Genomic DNA, 12,547 nt, shown 5'->3' with positions numbered 1-12,547 from the left:
GTGTGCAATTTACGGATGTGTTGAGAATCTGTGGTGCAATACACTAGATTAAAATTTTGTACATGTTTTCATTGTTTCCCATTATATTTCTTTAAATTTTATTAAGTACTGCATTGAGCCCAACATGACAACCTGACTGCTTGCAAGTATGTAACAATGTTTAAAACACACCCCAGTGCTAATATTGAGCAGACCCGTATCAGATGTACACCTGTACACGATATTACGCACCTCACCCAGAGGCCAGACTGAAAGGAAACCCTACACTGTGGTCGCAGCATGATTTCTAGTATACAATTTCTCCCGCAATTTCTCATGGTAGCCCAGCAAAATGTGATTTCTTGGGGCAGAAAAACAACAGCGTCCCTTGTCAAGAGCCTGTGAATCCTCGCCTGTCAACAAAGACATTCTCTCCTACATTGTAATACCACATGTGTTACCAAGTGTGTGCTCTAGGATCCTCGGGTGAATCATAACATATTATAGAGAACATGCTCAAATGAAAAAGCATATCTGACAAAATCTACCCTTCAATGTTCTGCAATTTCACAGCACACACTTCATATCTCTAATTGGACCACATAGGTTTGTCCCGGAGTTTTGTCTTGAGTTTTGTTTCAATGACTGTTTTTATTTCCCCCAAAATGTAGGCCTATGTGTAACTCAATGTCTCAATATTTGGCTCTCATCAGATTGAAATTGTTTGACCCATACTCCCATAACAAAACAATGCCATTGAACTTCTTTTTCTCCAAGAATTCCTAAAATGATTTAAGGTCAAGGTCAAGGATATATAAAAAAAGTGAAAATATTTTGGATCTAGAAAAGAAAAATGCAGTGACACACCCTTAATTTTGTTGCATACACATTCCCAATAGGAAATCAAAACGTTTTCTAAAAATGTATTTGATCAATATATTTTCAAACATTGCAGCTAAAAATATTCTCCAAAGTAACATCCCGGATAGCAAGAATTTAAAATGCTGATCTCAAAGTTATAAAAGATTCAACCACAATTTTGTGTGAGAGTCTTGTATTTAAAATATTTAAATATAATGTTTATAACCTTTTACTTAACAAAATTTCTCCGCTTTTTCCAATGTACCAAGCCAATTTTATAGTAAAGATCTACATTAATTTTTGATCAAATTAAATGCAATTTCTAGAGACTAAAGTCACTATTAGGTAAAATGCCCAAAATGGTAAACTGTGTGGGGCATGATAATTTCACCTAGGCTCTGACCGAATAACTCATCATAGGCCATGTTGTTGCTTGACTGTTTGAGTGTTTTGTTTTTAATGTTACCTGGTATTGTTAGTTTTTAAATTTTAATAGAAAGGTTTCCTCCATCAAGTTTATCAATCACACATATCAATGCTTGTATATTAGGTACAATCAGACAATCAGCCTGATCTGGATTTGTTTTAATATTTGAAAATTGAAAGCCAAATCTATTAACTGCAATTTGAATAGAAAATTAACTCTACCCAAACAAAAGCTGCAAAAGACTAAATCAATCACAAAGCAACAACAAGGGCAAGTATCCCAGATGATATAATTGCATCAGCGTGCGATGCACATACACAGAAAGCTTAGCTGGCCACAGTACACCCCTGTAGTGTGCCATCACTTGTCATTCTCTTCATCTTCTTTCTTCCTTCCCCTTCCCTCAAAAGCTTCCAGGAAGTTAGGGAATTGGATCTCTGATTAGGGTTAGGTTCATCCTGGAAACACCATCCTGACTACCAAAACCAGAAACCAGTAACTATTATCAAATCATAATTCAATAGTACCGGTATTTAAAGGGACCGATCGTTATTTACGGCAGGGGGAATGGGCGTTTTGGAAAAATATTGACAAAAATTTTATGTTCCCCCTACGTCCGCTCAAACTTTTTATGTTCCCCTTGTTTTCCCCATTTAAAATTTAACAATCCCCCCTCCTGGTTCAACTAAAAATTTCAAGTTCCCCCCTAAAGACCCAAAAAAAAATTTGTGTTCCCCCCTAAATGTTCCCATTCCCCCCTCTGTCATAAATAATGATCGCTCCCTTAATAGGCTAAATTTACACAAAAAGTGAGTAACTTCTGATGCTGACATACCTTCAGCAAAGAGTTAACATTTAATTTACCAGGTGTATAAAATACTCTTTTTTTTTTTTTTTTTCTTTCTCCATTTTAAAATATTAAATGTTTGTCATATTGTGGCAAGTAAATTGTGCAATCATTCGATTTTAATATTTAGGTGCGGCACTACGTTGTATGTTACTCTCTATTATTCTGTAAGAAACTACGCTGAAAATAAACCTCTACGGTTACAGTTTTGCAGAAATTATACAATTCCGTCATTTTTGTTTTGCTGAAATCATTACAAATTCATAACAGTAAAATGCAAGATTGTCAAAATTGTATGATTTTGATTGTCATTCTAGCTGGATGAGTACTCAAATCCTTCTGGAAGCATCTCATCTCTTTTTGTTACAAAAACCTATTCTTTAAATAATAATATTCTTTATATTAAATTCCAAGTTCAATTTTGCCTCAAATCACACATAAACGGCAAGGGATGGGCAAAATCGGAAACCGTCATGATAGTGACGGTCTCTAACGAAATCAACGCTACAGGGGAAAAAGTGTTATTAAATGTTGTTTTCAAATATTCGACAAGTAATCCAAATCCACATGGACCACAAAAACAGGAAGTTCCTCCTTTCACAAAGATTGCTGTGTGGGCTTCGGCTGTCCCTCAGTTTGCTCACGAGTGAAAGAGAGACAGAAAGCGAGAGAGAGGGAGAGAGAGAGAGACAGAAAAATCAACTAACATGGTGAACATTTCTCCATACTCTGTGTGTGCGTGGAACAAACAGGCAAATGTACAGTATCCACTCCTATACTCTGACCAGCTGTGTACTGTTCACAAGCAATGGCAAGGTCATTGTCTTTAATTTTAAAAGAAATGAAGAGTAATGTATTCATTACAGTCAAGTACTGTGTCCGAGGCAGTAAATATAATTATTTAAATCTTTTCACTGCCGATGAGATAATACTGCAGCAATCTTTGTTTCTATTCTATTACCACAAAATAGTGTGATTTACTGAGAAAATGTCACTTTTTTGCCCAAACATTGTAAGTTATTTACATCAACTTAGAGTGCATCCATGTATTCGTGGAAGTTGTATGCGTAACTAAGACTAATGCTCTGTGTAGATGGGGTCACATTTTATTGCGTATTCGAGCTTATTAATTATTGTGATTAATGTAATGGACTCTCATGACACCTTTATCTAGACAAATCAGTGTGCAAATTTTGGAGGGGGGATAGAATTAAAGTTAATGTATTTTTATTGGATTTCTGCTGATAAACATATTGGCAATCTTGCCTCTCATCTCTCAATGTAGAAAATATGTGTAGCTAGGAGGTGGCTGTTACATTATGAATCACAATACGAGTATGGAATATATATATTTCAGCTCAAAAGATACAGTTTGAGTTGGTATATATATGATAGTAGATGCTTCATCAAACATTTCTACAGATTTTTGTTCATCATATTTGTATCATGCCTTGTAACTGAAAACTACCTTTTCCGTTCTTCAATTTGCTTCAACTATGTTTTTGTTTATTTGTGCTTTCATTCCCGCTTGTAACAATAGCGCAGTTGACATGCGATGTGATCAATTTAAACGGATCGTTTGTCGCGCTATATCAGTTTTCATCTATTCACATATTTGCCCTTTTAACAGGCTACATATGCTACAAAAACACTAAAATTGGACTTGCAGCCTCTGAGGTATGGATATTTCGCGCTACAGACAACAACGAAATATATGAAAGAAGTCAGTCACCTCTTTTGAACATATTTCAAAATCGATTATATTCACAAATAACTCATCTTGGTTCATCATATCACATATATATTTACAAGTTTCTGTTCTATTTTTTGTTGGTTATTTACACTTTACCTGGCTGGATCTTAGCTGTGTGCAAAATGTAGACCTAAAATTGCTTTGGGGCTAAAAAAATCATACAATCAAGCTATTTTTTACTGGATTTGTGGCTAAATATAAAAGGAAATCACCAATCCAATCTGAATATCAAGTTTTGGTCTCAATATTACTTAGAATATTTGTGTAAGAGAAAAATTAAATGTCAGCCTGCCCACAAAGTTTGATTGTCCAACCCACCGAGTATTGGTGGTAGGTCACACCCAGCCCTAAAATGAGCATGGATGGTCCTTAGATTATTAGCCCAATAATTTGAGTGCTTATACAATACATGTACTTCATTTTAGCACACTGGGAAAAATCTATTAGGAGAAGTTGGAATAACTTCCTCTTGCTAAGGCGGGGGTTAAAGCAAGCAAACAAAATACAGCAAGCAAACTTTCAGCTGTTCTTGCATTAAAACAAACAACCAGAAAATCTTGCAACTGCCATTATCAAAACAAGTTACATTCATAATGAAACTCACTTTATTGATATGAGAAATAGCATGAAATGTTGGATTTGACTTGGAAGAGGGGGAGAGGGATTTGTGTTTTGAAGAGGTAACCTACCGGAAGTGGACAGAGCTTGCTGTTAACTTTGACACAAATACTAGCTGGAAACTTGTCATCTTGCTCACAACTTGTCTCGGCTAAACAAAACCTGATATGCAAAGAAACAAAAGACAATACATATTTGTAAAGGCTCAAACTGGTGTTAAAACAATGGCTGAAGAAGAATCATAATTTCTACACAGATAGTTTAGCAAGGCAGGCATTTTTGGTCGGGTTTGCGGGTACCTGACAGAGATTTCACTACCCGGGTAAGAGAGCCAGCATCGGGTATCCAAAAAACAAAAACAAACAAAAACATTTTTTAAGGTTAGGTTATTTATATTTTCATATTTTCGGATTTGGAGTGTCCCTGGATATAAAGCTAAATGCTAGGATCATTCATAGTTGACCTACAAAAAAAAATTGTTAGTGTAACTTTTAATATGCAAAGTGATAATTTGTGTTCATGTCACACTGACATACTCTAGATATTAACATGATTAATGATTTCAAAATGGATACAAATTCAATTTTTTTTTGTAGGTCAACCATGAATGATCCTGGAATTTAGTTTTAGGTCCAGGGACACTCCAAACCCGGAAAAATTAAACAACCTAACCTTAACAAAAAACCTTTTTTTCTCTCCTTTTTGCAATTTCGGTACCCCACTACCGCCCTAAAATGCGTCGGTACCGGGTACAAAATTACCCAAAATGCCTGCCTTATTGTTCAGGCAACAGTATTGATCAGTCTCAGTCATAAAGGACTTCATATCCAGCAGATCAATGTTGAATATTGAAATGAATTTGTGACTTCAAAGAAGCATTCTGGCATTCATTGGCGAGAATAGAATTCTGAGATTTAAGATAATATTTAAAGTTCAACATCAAACGCACTTAACATGAGACAAAAATAGCATGAATATTACTTTGCTATTCCAGGGAGGTATATTGAAAGTCAATGCCATCTGCTAAGTTACTTACGTACTACTTTTAATCAATTTATTTTTGAATGATTGAAAAATCAATGTACCACTTTGTAGCTTAGTTAGTTATACCATAATGTGATATGTTCTGATCCAATCAGACCGAAGTCAACAATAATAAATTTGAGATATATCTATATAGGCAAAAACAAAATAAAATTGACAAGTAACTTTGTAATCAATTAGGCCCTAAGAATTTCAACATCAGTAAAATAGGTATTGCAAGTTATTAATGGTAATTAACTCCATTTTCAAAATTTCCTACTTTAGTCTGAGTAGATTAGATCAGGCCACTAGAAATAATAACCTCTCTCTTACCTTAATTGCACTTGAACAGAATACTCCAGTCGTATACCCGCCCTGGGATCTCTAGAGTCTAATATCATGTTTATCTGTGCTGGACTTAGATGAAATAGAACTGTTCTATGGACTTCACGAAATTTTGGACCGCCTGGGGGCACTGCAAGTAAAACATGAAAAACAGAAAATTAATATTAAGATTGTAAAATGAAATGTAAAAATTCTCCTGTGAAATCATCTTTTGTACTGAAACTGTCCCAAGTTGCAATATTGACTTGGGTTAGGGTAACACATAGGGTTTGCCGTCTTAGGCGTAACAATACCATGTCATCATCTGTGATTGACAAATTTGTAAGTCGGACAATGTTTACTCAATGACCTGCAACAGAAGCCGAGCGTGATGTTTTCATGTAGCAGAAGTGAACAATGTATAAATTAGCAAGTTCATACATCCGCTTTATCTAACATTGCGCATACCTCCTCTAATAAATGACCTCCACTATTTTTTAACCAACCTGTTCCATAAATGCGGTTAAAATACCGTACTATAGCCAAAATTATCGAAACATGTTTCACGATATCCATGCATGTGTGTGGTGTGCCGCTACTTTTATCAACAGTGTTTACAGCACAAATTATCCATCAACAGTTAAAATCCCTGTGCTTTGTATCCTGCAAATTCTTGCATATTCATGAGGGCTCATCATTTGTGTATAAGCAGTCACGCCAGCGTTTCATCCCGATAGATTTGTGTATCTTCGTGTTTACGCGAAAGAGCATTAAAATATGCGGTATGTGTGTAGCAGTTTCATCTGTCGCACTTCATGTAACAATCAGCCTTCATTATCTTCTTTTCTACTTCCCTCTCCCTACGCCCAAAAAAGCAGTTAAGTGTGAGGCCTAAAGACCAGTTATCAGGGGTGGAATTTCGTAAAGTGCCACAGGAGTCCAAGTGGATTCTCGCAAGAGAGTTTTGCGAGAGTCCATGGATTCCCGTAAATGGATTCTTGTTGTACAATCTTGCGGGAGTCCAAAAGGTATTATATGTAGGGCTCTCAACTAACGGGTAATCATGTACTGGTACCCGATTGAATTTTCAAGGGAATCTGGCAATCAAAATACGGAAAAAAAATCAAAAAAAAAAAAAAAAAAAAAATTTAAATTTTTTTTTTATAATTTTTTTTTTTTATAATTTTTTTTTCAAAGTTTTCGGCGACTTTGGAGAACCATTGGACCTATTCTGAAGCGCTAGGATCATTCACAGTTAATTTGAAAAAAAATTATTTCCTTTTCTTTTTTTATTCTTTTTTTTTTTTTTTTTTTTTTTTTTTTGAAGTTTTTATTCCCTGTTCTTGGAACTGGTGGAGGAGAAAAACATACAAAATGGGCCACCAGTTCCCAAATCGATCATGAATTAAAATATAATATTATAGTCAAATTTTTAAGAACAGGTACAAAGGACAATCACAAAAGAGACAAAGACGATGGACAAGGAGAACGTTCACTCTTACAAACAAAACACAAGCACCAGTCTTGTGTCAAACAAGTGCACACATTACTTGGTTACACCCATCTCGATCTTGCCATAATCAGTTTGAAAATAATTGAAGAAAAGGACAATTTAAGATGCTTCAAGATCAATGGTCCATTTTTTGAAATGGAGCCGCAGTTTACCTTTACTTTCAGCAATTTTATACTCAATTTTCTGCTTCAATTTGACCATATTCAGAAAGGCATTGAAACTAAGGTTAGTCTGTTTAAATCTGCACTTATGAATGTAAAATTTAAGGCACAGAAAACAGTTTGTTATTCTTAATATGTAAACCACAAACTTATGTTTACCTCTTCATCTATCACATATTATAAATGCATTGGTTTTCCATGCATTTATAATATGTATGAAGAGGTAAATATTAGTTTGTGGTTTGCAAAGCAAGGTTAACAAACTGTAATTTTTTCGTAATTTTTTTTCAAATTTTTTTTTTTTTTTTTTTTTTTTTTTTCGGTACTTTGACCCGTGAATTCGGACCCGGGTAGGCCAAGAACGGGCGGGAACTCGGGTACCCGGGAATTGGTGAGAGCCTTAATTATATGTAGGCCTACGTAAAATGCATTCAAACAAACAAACTAACAAATAAACTAACAAAGTTAAGTTTTTAATATATGTGTCATCATACTCTCACTTCCATATGTCATTGCATCTTTGGCGACTTTTCCTTTATATTTTGCAGGCTTTGAGTTTTAAGGCGTGTTGAACTTAAACATAAGTTCGCTGATCCGATCATTTCAGCGAGAGTCCACATGGACTCTCAATAGGATTTTACGGGAGTCTCTGCGAGAGTCGACTCTCAGACTCCCGCGAAATTCCACCCCTGAGTTATGGAGTTATGGTTTTAAGATATATGTTATTACGGTTAACCTAAATCTTCTACACTGTAGGGAGTGTGAATTTCAAATGGGGTTGGTTACCTGAATGGGTGATTCCATTTGAAATCTACATCCCCTGGATATGGATTTCAACTGGAATAGCCTTAACAATCAATGCATGAACAAATTCGCTGATGCATTTAACAATAAACATATTATAAAAGTCAACAAACACAGTGACATATCAAAGAGCATAAATCAGCGGTAATATCTGGCTTTTCAGTCTTAAAAACAACTAGAGCGGTTCTCGGCTTTCGCGGTTCTCGGCATTCGCGGTTCTCGGTAGTGTGGGTTGGTCCGTATGTGACGTTTCTGTTCAGACCCTTGTGTGACCCTTCCCCCCCCCCAGAAAAAAATCATCCGCCACCACTGGTTATAACAAGGGCCTTGTAAATGCAACTGGTGAGACAGAGCCTCGAATGACGTGTTGTGTTTTCAGTCTGATTTCAGTTCCCTAACAGGTACAAAGTTTACGCATTATCATTAGGCCTACCAAGTATTGTATGTCCTATAATCTCTTATGTATGACATGGATCTTTACCATGATTGTGCAAGCCAAAAAAATATCATTTCAATACCCCAGACATGCGATAAAAAAAGACCATGTTTTACACATGCAACCTCAAGTTTAGACATATAATTTAATTTTCCTAAACCCTCATGCACGGAAAAATCATGCCGCCACCATTGGTTATGACAAGGGCCTTTTAGGGTGCACACCAGTAAATAACCCCCACTGACTTTCTGTACAGACAGGGGCCGAAAACAACTCAGTTCTTCAAAACTTCCCTTTCTGCAAGCAGAAGGTCAGATGACGACATCCATTGTAAAAATTAATATATGGATTTCAGGATTTTTTTCCAGAAATATTGTAAAAAGTTCAACCTATAACCCATACAGCTAACGCCACCTCACAAACAGCTTGGTGTTTCTGAAATGTAACACATTTTGAAAGTCGTCATAAAAAGTCGGATCCTGCTAAATTTACACAGACAATCTAATTTACAGGCCTAAATGATGATTAAATATGAATCAGGGCCTAATAGTTGCCTTTTAAGCCTTTTCTAATGTATTACATTAAGTCATATTGCACATTTCCTCGTTTCAAATACTGTTTTTTTCCTTCCAGGGTGTAGCTAGACTTCTCCGTACTCCACTTGCCAATTGTGCTTCTGGCTATTGCATTTAAGCTTAAAACTCTGATTATTATTTGTGCACAATTGATAGATTTTCACATCTAATCTTTTCAGTCACCGTACGCCCTCCGTTTGTTAGCTTCCCAAGTGGACTACTGACTTTGGATTGCGGATAACTTTTTAACACGGGATTCTATGGAGAGTTAGGCCAATTTCTGGCCTAACTAAAATTGGTCATGATGTAATGCATCTTTAAATGAATCTGGCTTGTGATTGGTCCCCAGATATCGTTATTGATTGAACAAATTCATCAGGATCGGTAGAGTAAACTAGTAAACCAGAGTTCGTAGTATCTGATCCAAGAAAATGCACTTACTGTGTATGCGTTTCAACAACCACTGTTGTCTTTGTCAACACTTGATGAGGAGTGACTGCAATCTACTGACAACCAACGCTAGAGGGATATGTAAAATCAGGCGGTTTTGGCGATTTTAGCCATTAAGCCCCCACCGCATAAATCTGAAAGCCCCTCTGAGCCCCCCTCCTGGAGACGCTTATTGCAAAATCAATGGAGAGAAACTATACTACCTTGTTTCTTAATAAAATGTAACGGGTACATCAGGCAACTATGAGAGCCAAAAAGGCCTCAAATTGAGCAAAGAAAGACATTAATTTTCACGTGCATTTCAACCAAGACGCTTCATTAGTGGTGTTCGCCTTAATGTCATATTATCATGACCGTTTTATTTTGTTTTATGTTAAGGGCTGGGGTATGAACGTTTGGACAGTATTTATTGCGGGACATTAGAGCACATCAGACATATCGAATTGCATTCTGAATACTAAGAATGTCCTGATATCAAATAATTTTGATTTTTTGAAATTCGCAATGTAATACACATTTTATGACAAATCATTAAAATTGATATTTTTGATATATAACAATCCTCGAAGTAAATTTTATAAATTTAATGATACATTCTTTAAGTATATGTAGCTGGGAGGAAAGGCCGACGATCAATTGAAAATTTTGACCTTTCGTATTGAAGATATGGATTCAACCCCCTCCCAAAAAAAATAGGTATTTTTGGGAAATAAAATCCATATCTTCAATATGAAAGGTCAACATTTTCAATTGATCGTCGGCTTTTCCTCCCAGCTACATACACTTTAAGAATATGTCATTAGATTTATAAAATTTACTTCGAGGACTGTTATATATCAAAAATTTGAAAAATATCAAATTTTAATAATGTGTCATAAAATTTGCATTATATCGTGAATTTCAAAAAATGAAAATTATTTGATATGAGAAAGACATTCTTCGTATTCAGAATGCAATTCGATATGTCTGATGTGCTCTCATTTCCCACAAAAAATACTGTCGAAACGCCAAAACGCTCATTCCAGATCCCTTAAGTATATGTCATATTACATGTTTCACATTTGTACGATTTTAAATAATTCTTTATCATGTTTATAGGACATGCTCTGTTATTTTTTTATATCCTCTTTTCATTCTTGAAAAGATAGATCATGCTTTTTATTTCACCCATTGGGTATTTCTTTATTAATTTGTGTTTATATGGCGATTTCAAGTGGGATAATAACTCTTGGATGACGTAAGCATAATGTTGATAGATTTAAATATCATTATAAATAGGCACTTAATAATAATGATATTGAAATAAATTGATAAATAGATAAATTAATAGATAAATAAATAAAAGATATAAGCCTAGATAAATAATAAATAAATGATAAACTAGGAGTAAATTGCAAACATTAAATATCTTAAAGCAAATGAGCATTTAATAAGTTTTTGCGACAAATATTTTGCCACTTCTTGTACGTTTTATCATTATTTTATCTTTTACTAATTTTTTTTGGGACATGCTCGCTTATTTATTTTTTATGTGTTCCTCTTATCATTTGTGAAGTATTTCTTTATTTTTGTTTTAGTACAAGTGATCACTGAGTATGTTTAACTGTGGAAATATCGGTAGATAAGGTGTTTTTTATTTCACCCTTGAGTATTATTTATAAGTGTATCAACATACATTTCACATGTCATGATTTTTCATTGTTTTATTTTAAGGGGGTACTACACCCATTGGATTTTTTTGCGGGTTTTCTGCATTTTGTGGAGAAATGAGAAAAAAAATTGGTCAAAGTGGTATGCAAAATGAAGGGGCAAATCTTCTCGTTCTATTGGTGGCATCGGTATCAATGTAGCTTACATGCTTTTAAAGGTAGAAGCTCGGAAGAGGTACATAGACCTCGATTCACAAAATCGAGTTTCTTTAGAATTTCAGAATTGATACCGTTAATCCAATCACTCACACTTGTTAAGCATTTGTGACAGACGCATAAAGTATAAAAATTATTTTTGGGGGGAAATTAATTAATTATGCACAGCTTTGAAAACATTAATATGCATCAATTTCATGTTATCAATGAAATTAAACTTATTTCCCCCCCTTTTAGTTGACAATGATATGCAAAATTTGTGTTCGCAAGGCAGCATATTTGTTTCAGGTTTGATAAGGTTGAAATTAAAGAACAGTAAATGCCTTGGTTTTCAGTATCAGGTGAATTTTTGCTCAGTTTTCTGAGGAAATACGCGTATATACGGGAAGCTTACAAAACATGATTTATAATGCATTTGTAATGTGAATCGGTATGTTCACAATGATAACAGCTAAATGGGACACCCTACTAGTTCACGTGTATTAACAGTTTATCACTTACCTGTACCGCATGCTGAAATCATTCCACTTTAAGAAAATCCATTATAAATCCAGTATAAATCCATGAAACTCACTGTATTCGCTTGCGAAAGACTTCCGCATACATTTTTGTACAGACGCCATTTTTTGGTTTTTCTAGCGGTGGGCGATTCGATACCATTTTGGTATCGGTCAATTTACGATACAATACTTTTATTTTTATGGAACGTAGGCCTATTGAAAACAAAAATAATTATTCGAAAATTGAAAACAAATATTAAATAAAAAATCTTTCATTCTCTATTAGCGACTTCAGGTAGCGAATAAATTGTGTGTGGTAGGCCTATAGGGACCGTCGACCGTTCACAAACACTTGCTGGGGGCTGAAGCAAAAAATTCATCACAAAAAATTTCGGGGCCCCTTTAGCCTAC

At 35.0% G+C, this 12,547-nt stretch overlaps 1 protein-coding gene across 3 annotated transcripts in view; it reads right to left on the bottom strand.

The window, feature by feature from the left end:
- The window catches only part of LOC140158842 (E3 SUMO-protein ligase PIAS2-like), a 107,540-nt gene that overhangs the window by 63,013 nt on the left and 31,980 nt on the right, over positions 1-12,547 (bottom strand). For all 3 annotated transcript variants that reach the window (XM_072182089.1, XM_072182090.1, XM_072182091.1), the window contains exons 3-4: positions 5,842-5,983; positions 4,557-4,647 (exon numbers count right to left, since the gene is read on the bottom strand). In XM_072182089.1, the coding sequence (XP_072038190.1) occupies positions 4,557-4,647; positions 5,842-5,983 (233 nt within the window). The remainder of the gene's footprint in view (positions 1-4,556; positions 4,648-5,841; positions 5,984-12,547) is intronic.

This window comes from Amphiura filiformis, chromosome 8, assembly GCF_039555335.1.
Source record: "Amphiura filiformis chromosome 8, Afil_fr2py, whole genome shotgun sequence".
In the NCBI taxonomy this organism is placed as follows: domain Eukaryota; kingdom Metazoa; phylum Echinodermata; class Ophiuroidea; order Amphilepidida; family Amphiuridae; genus Amphiura; species Amphiura filiformis.
The sequence above is the reverse complement of the archived record's forward strand: the minus strand, read 5'-3'. Positions and strand labels throughout refer to the sequence as shown.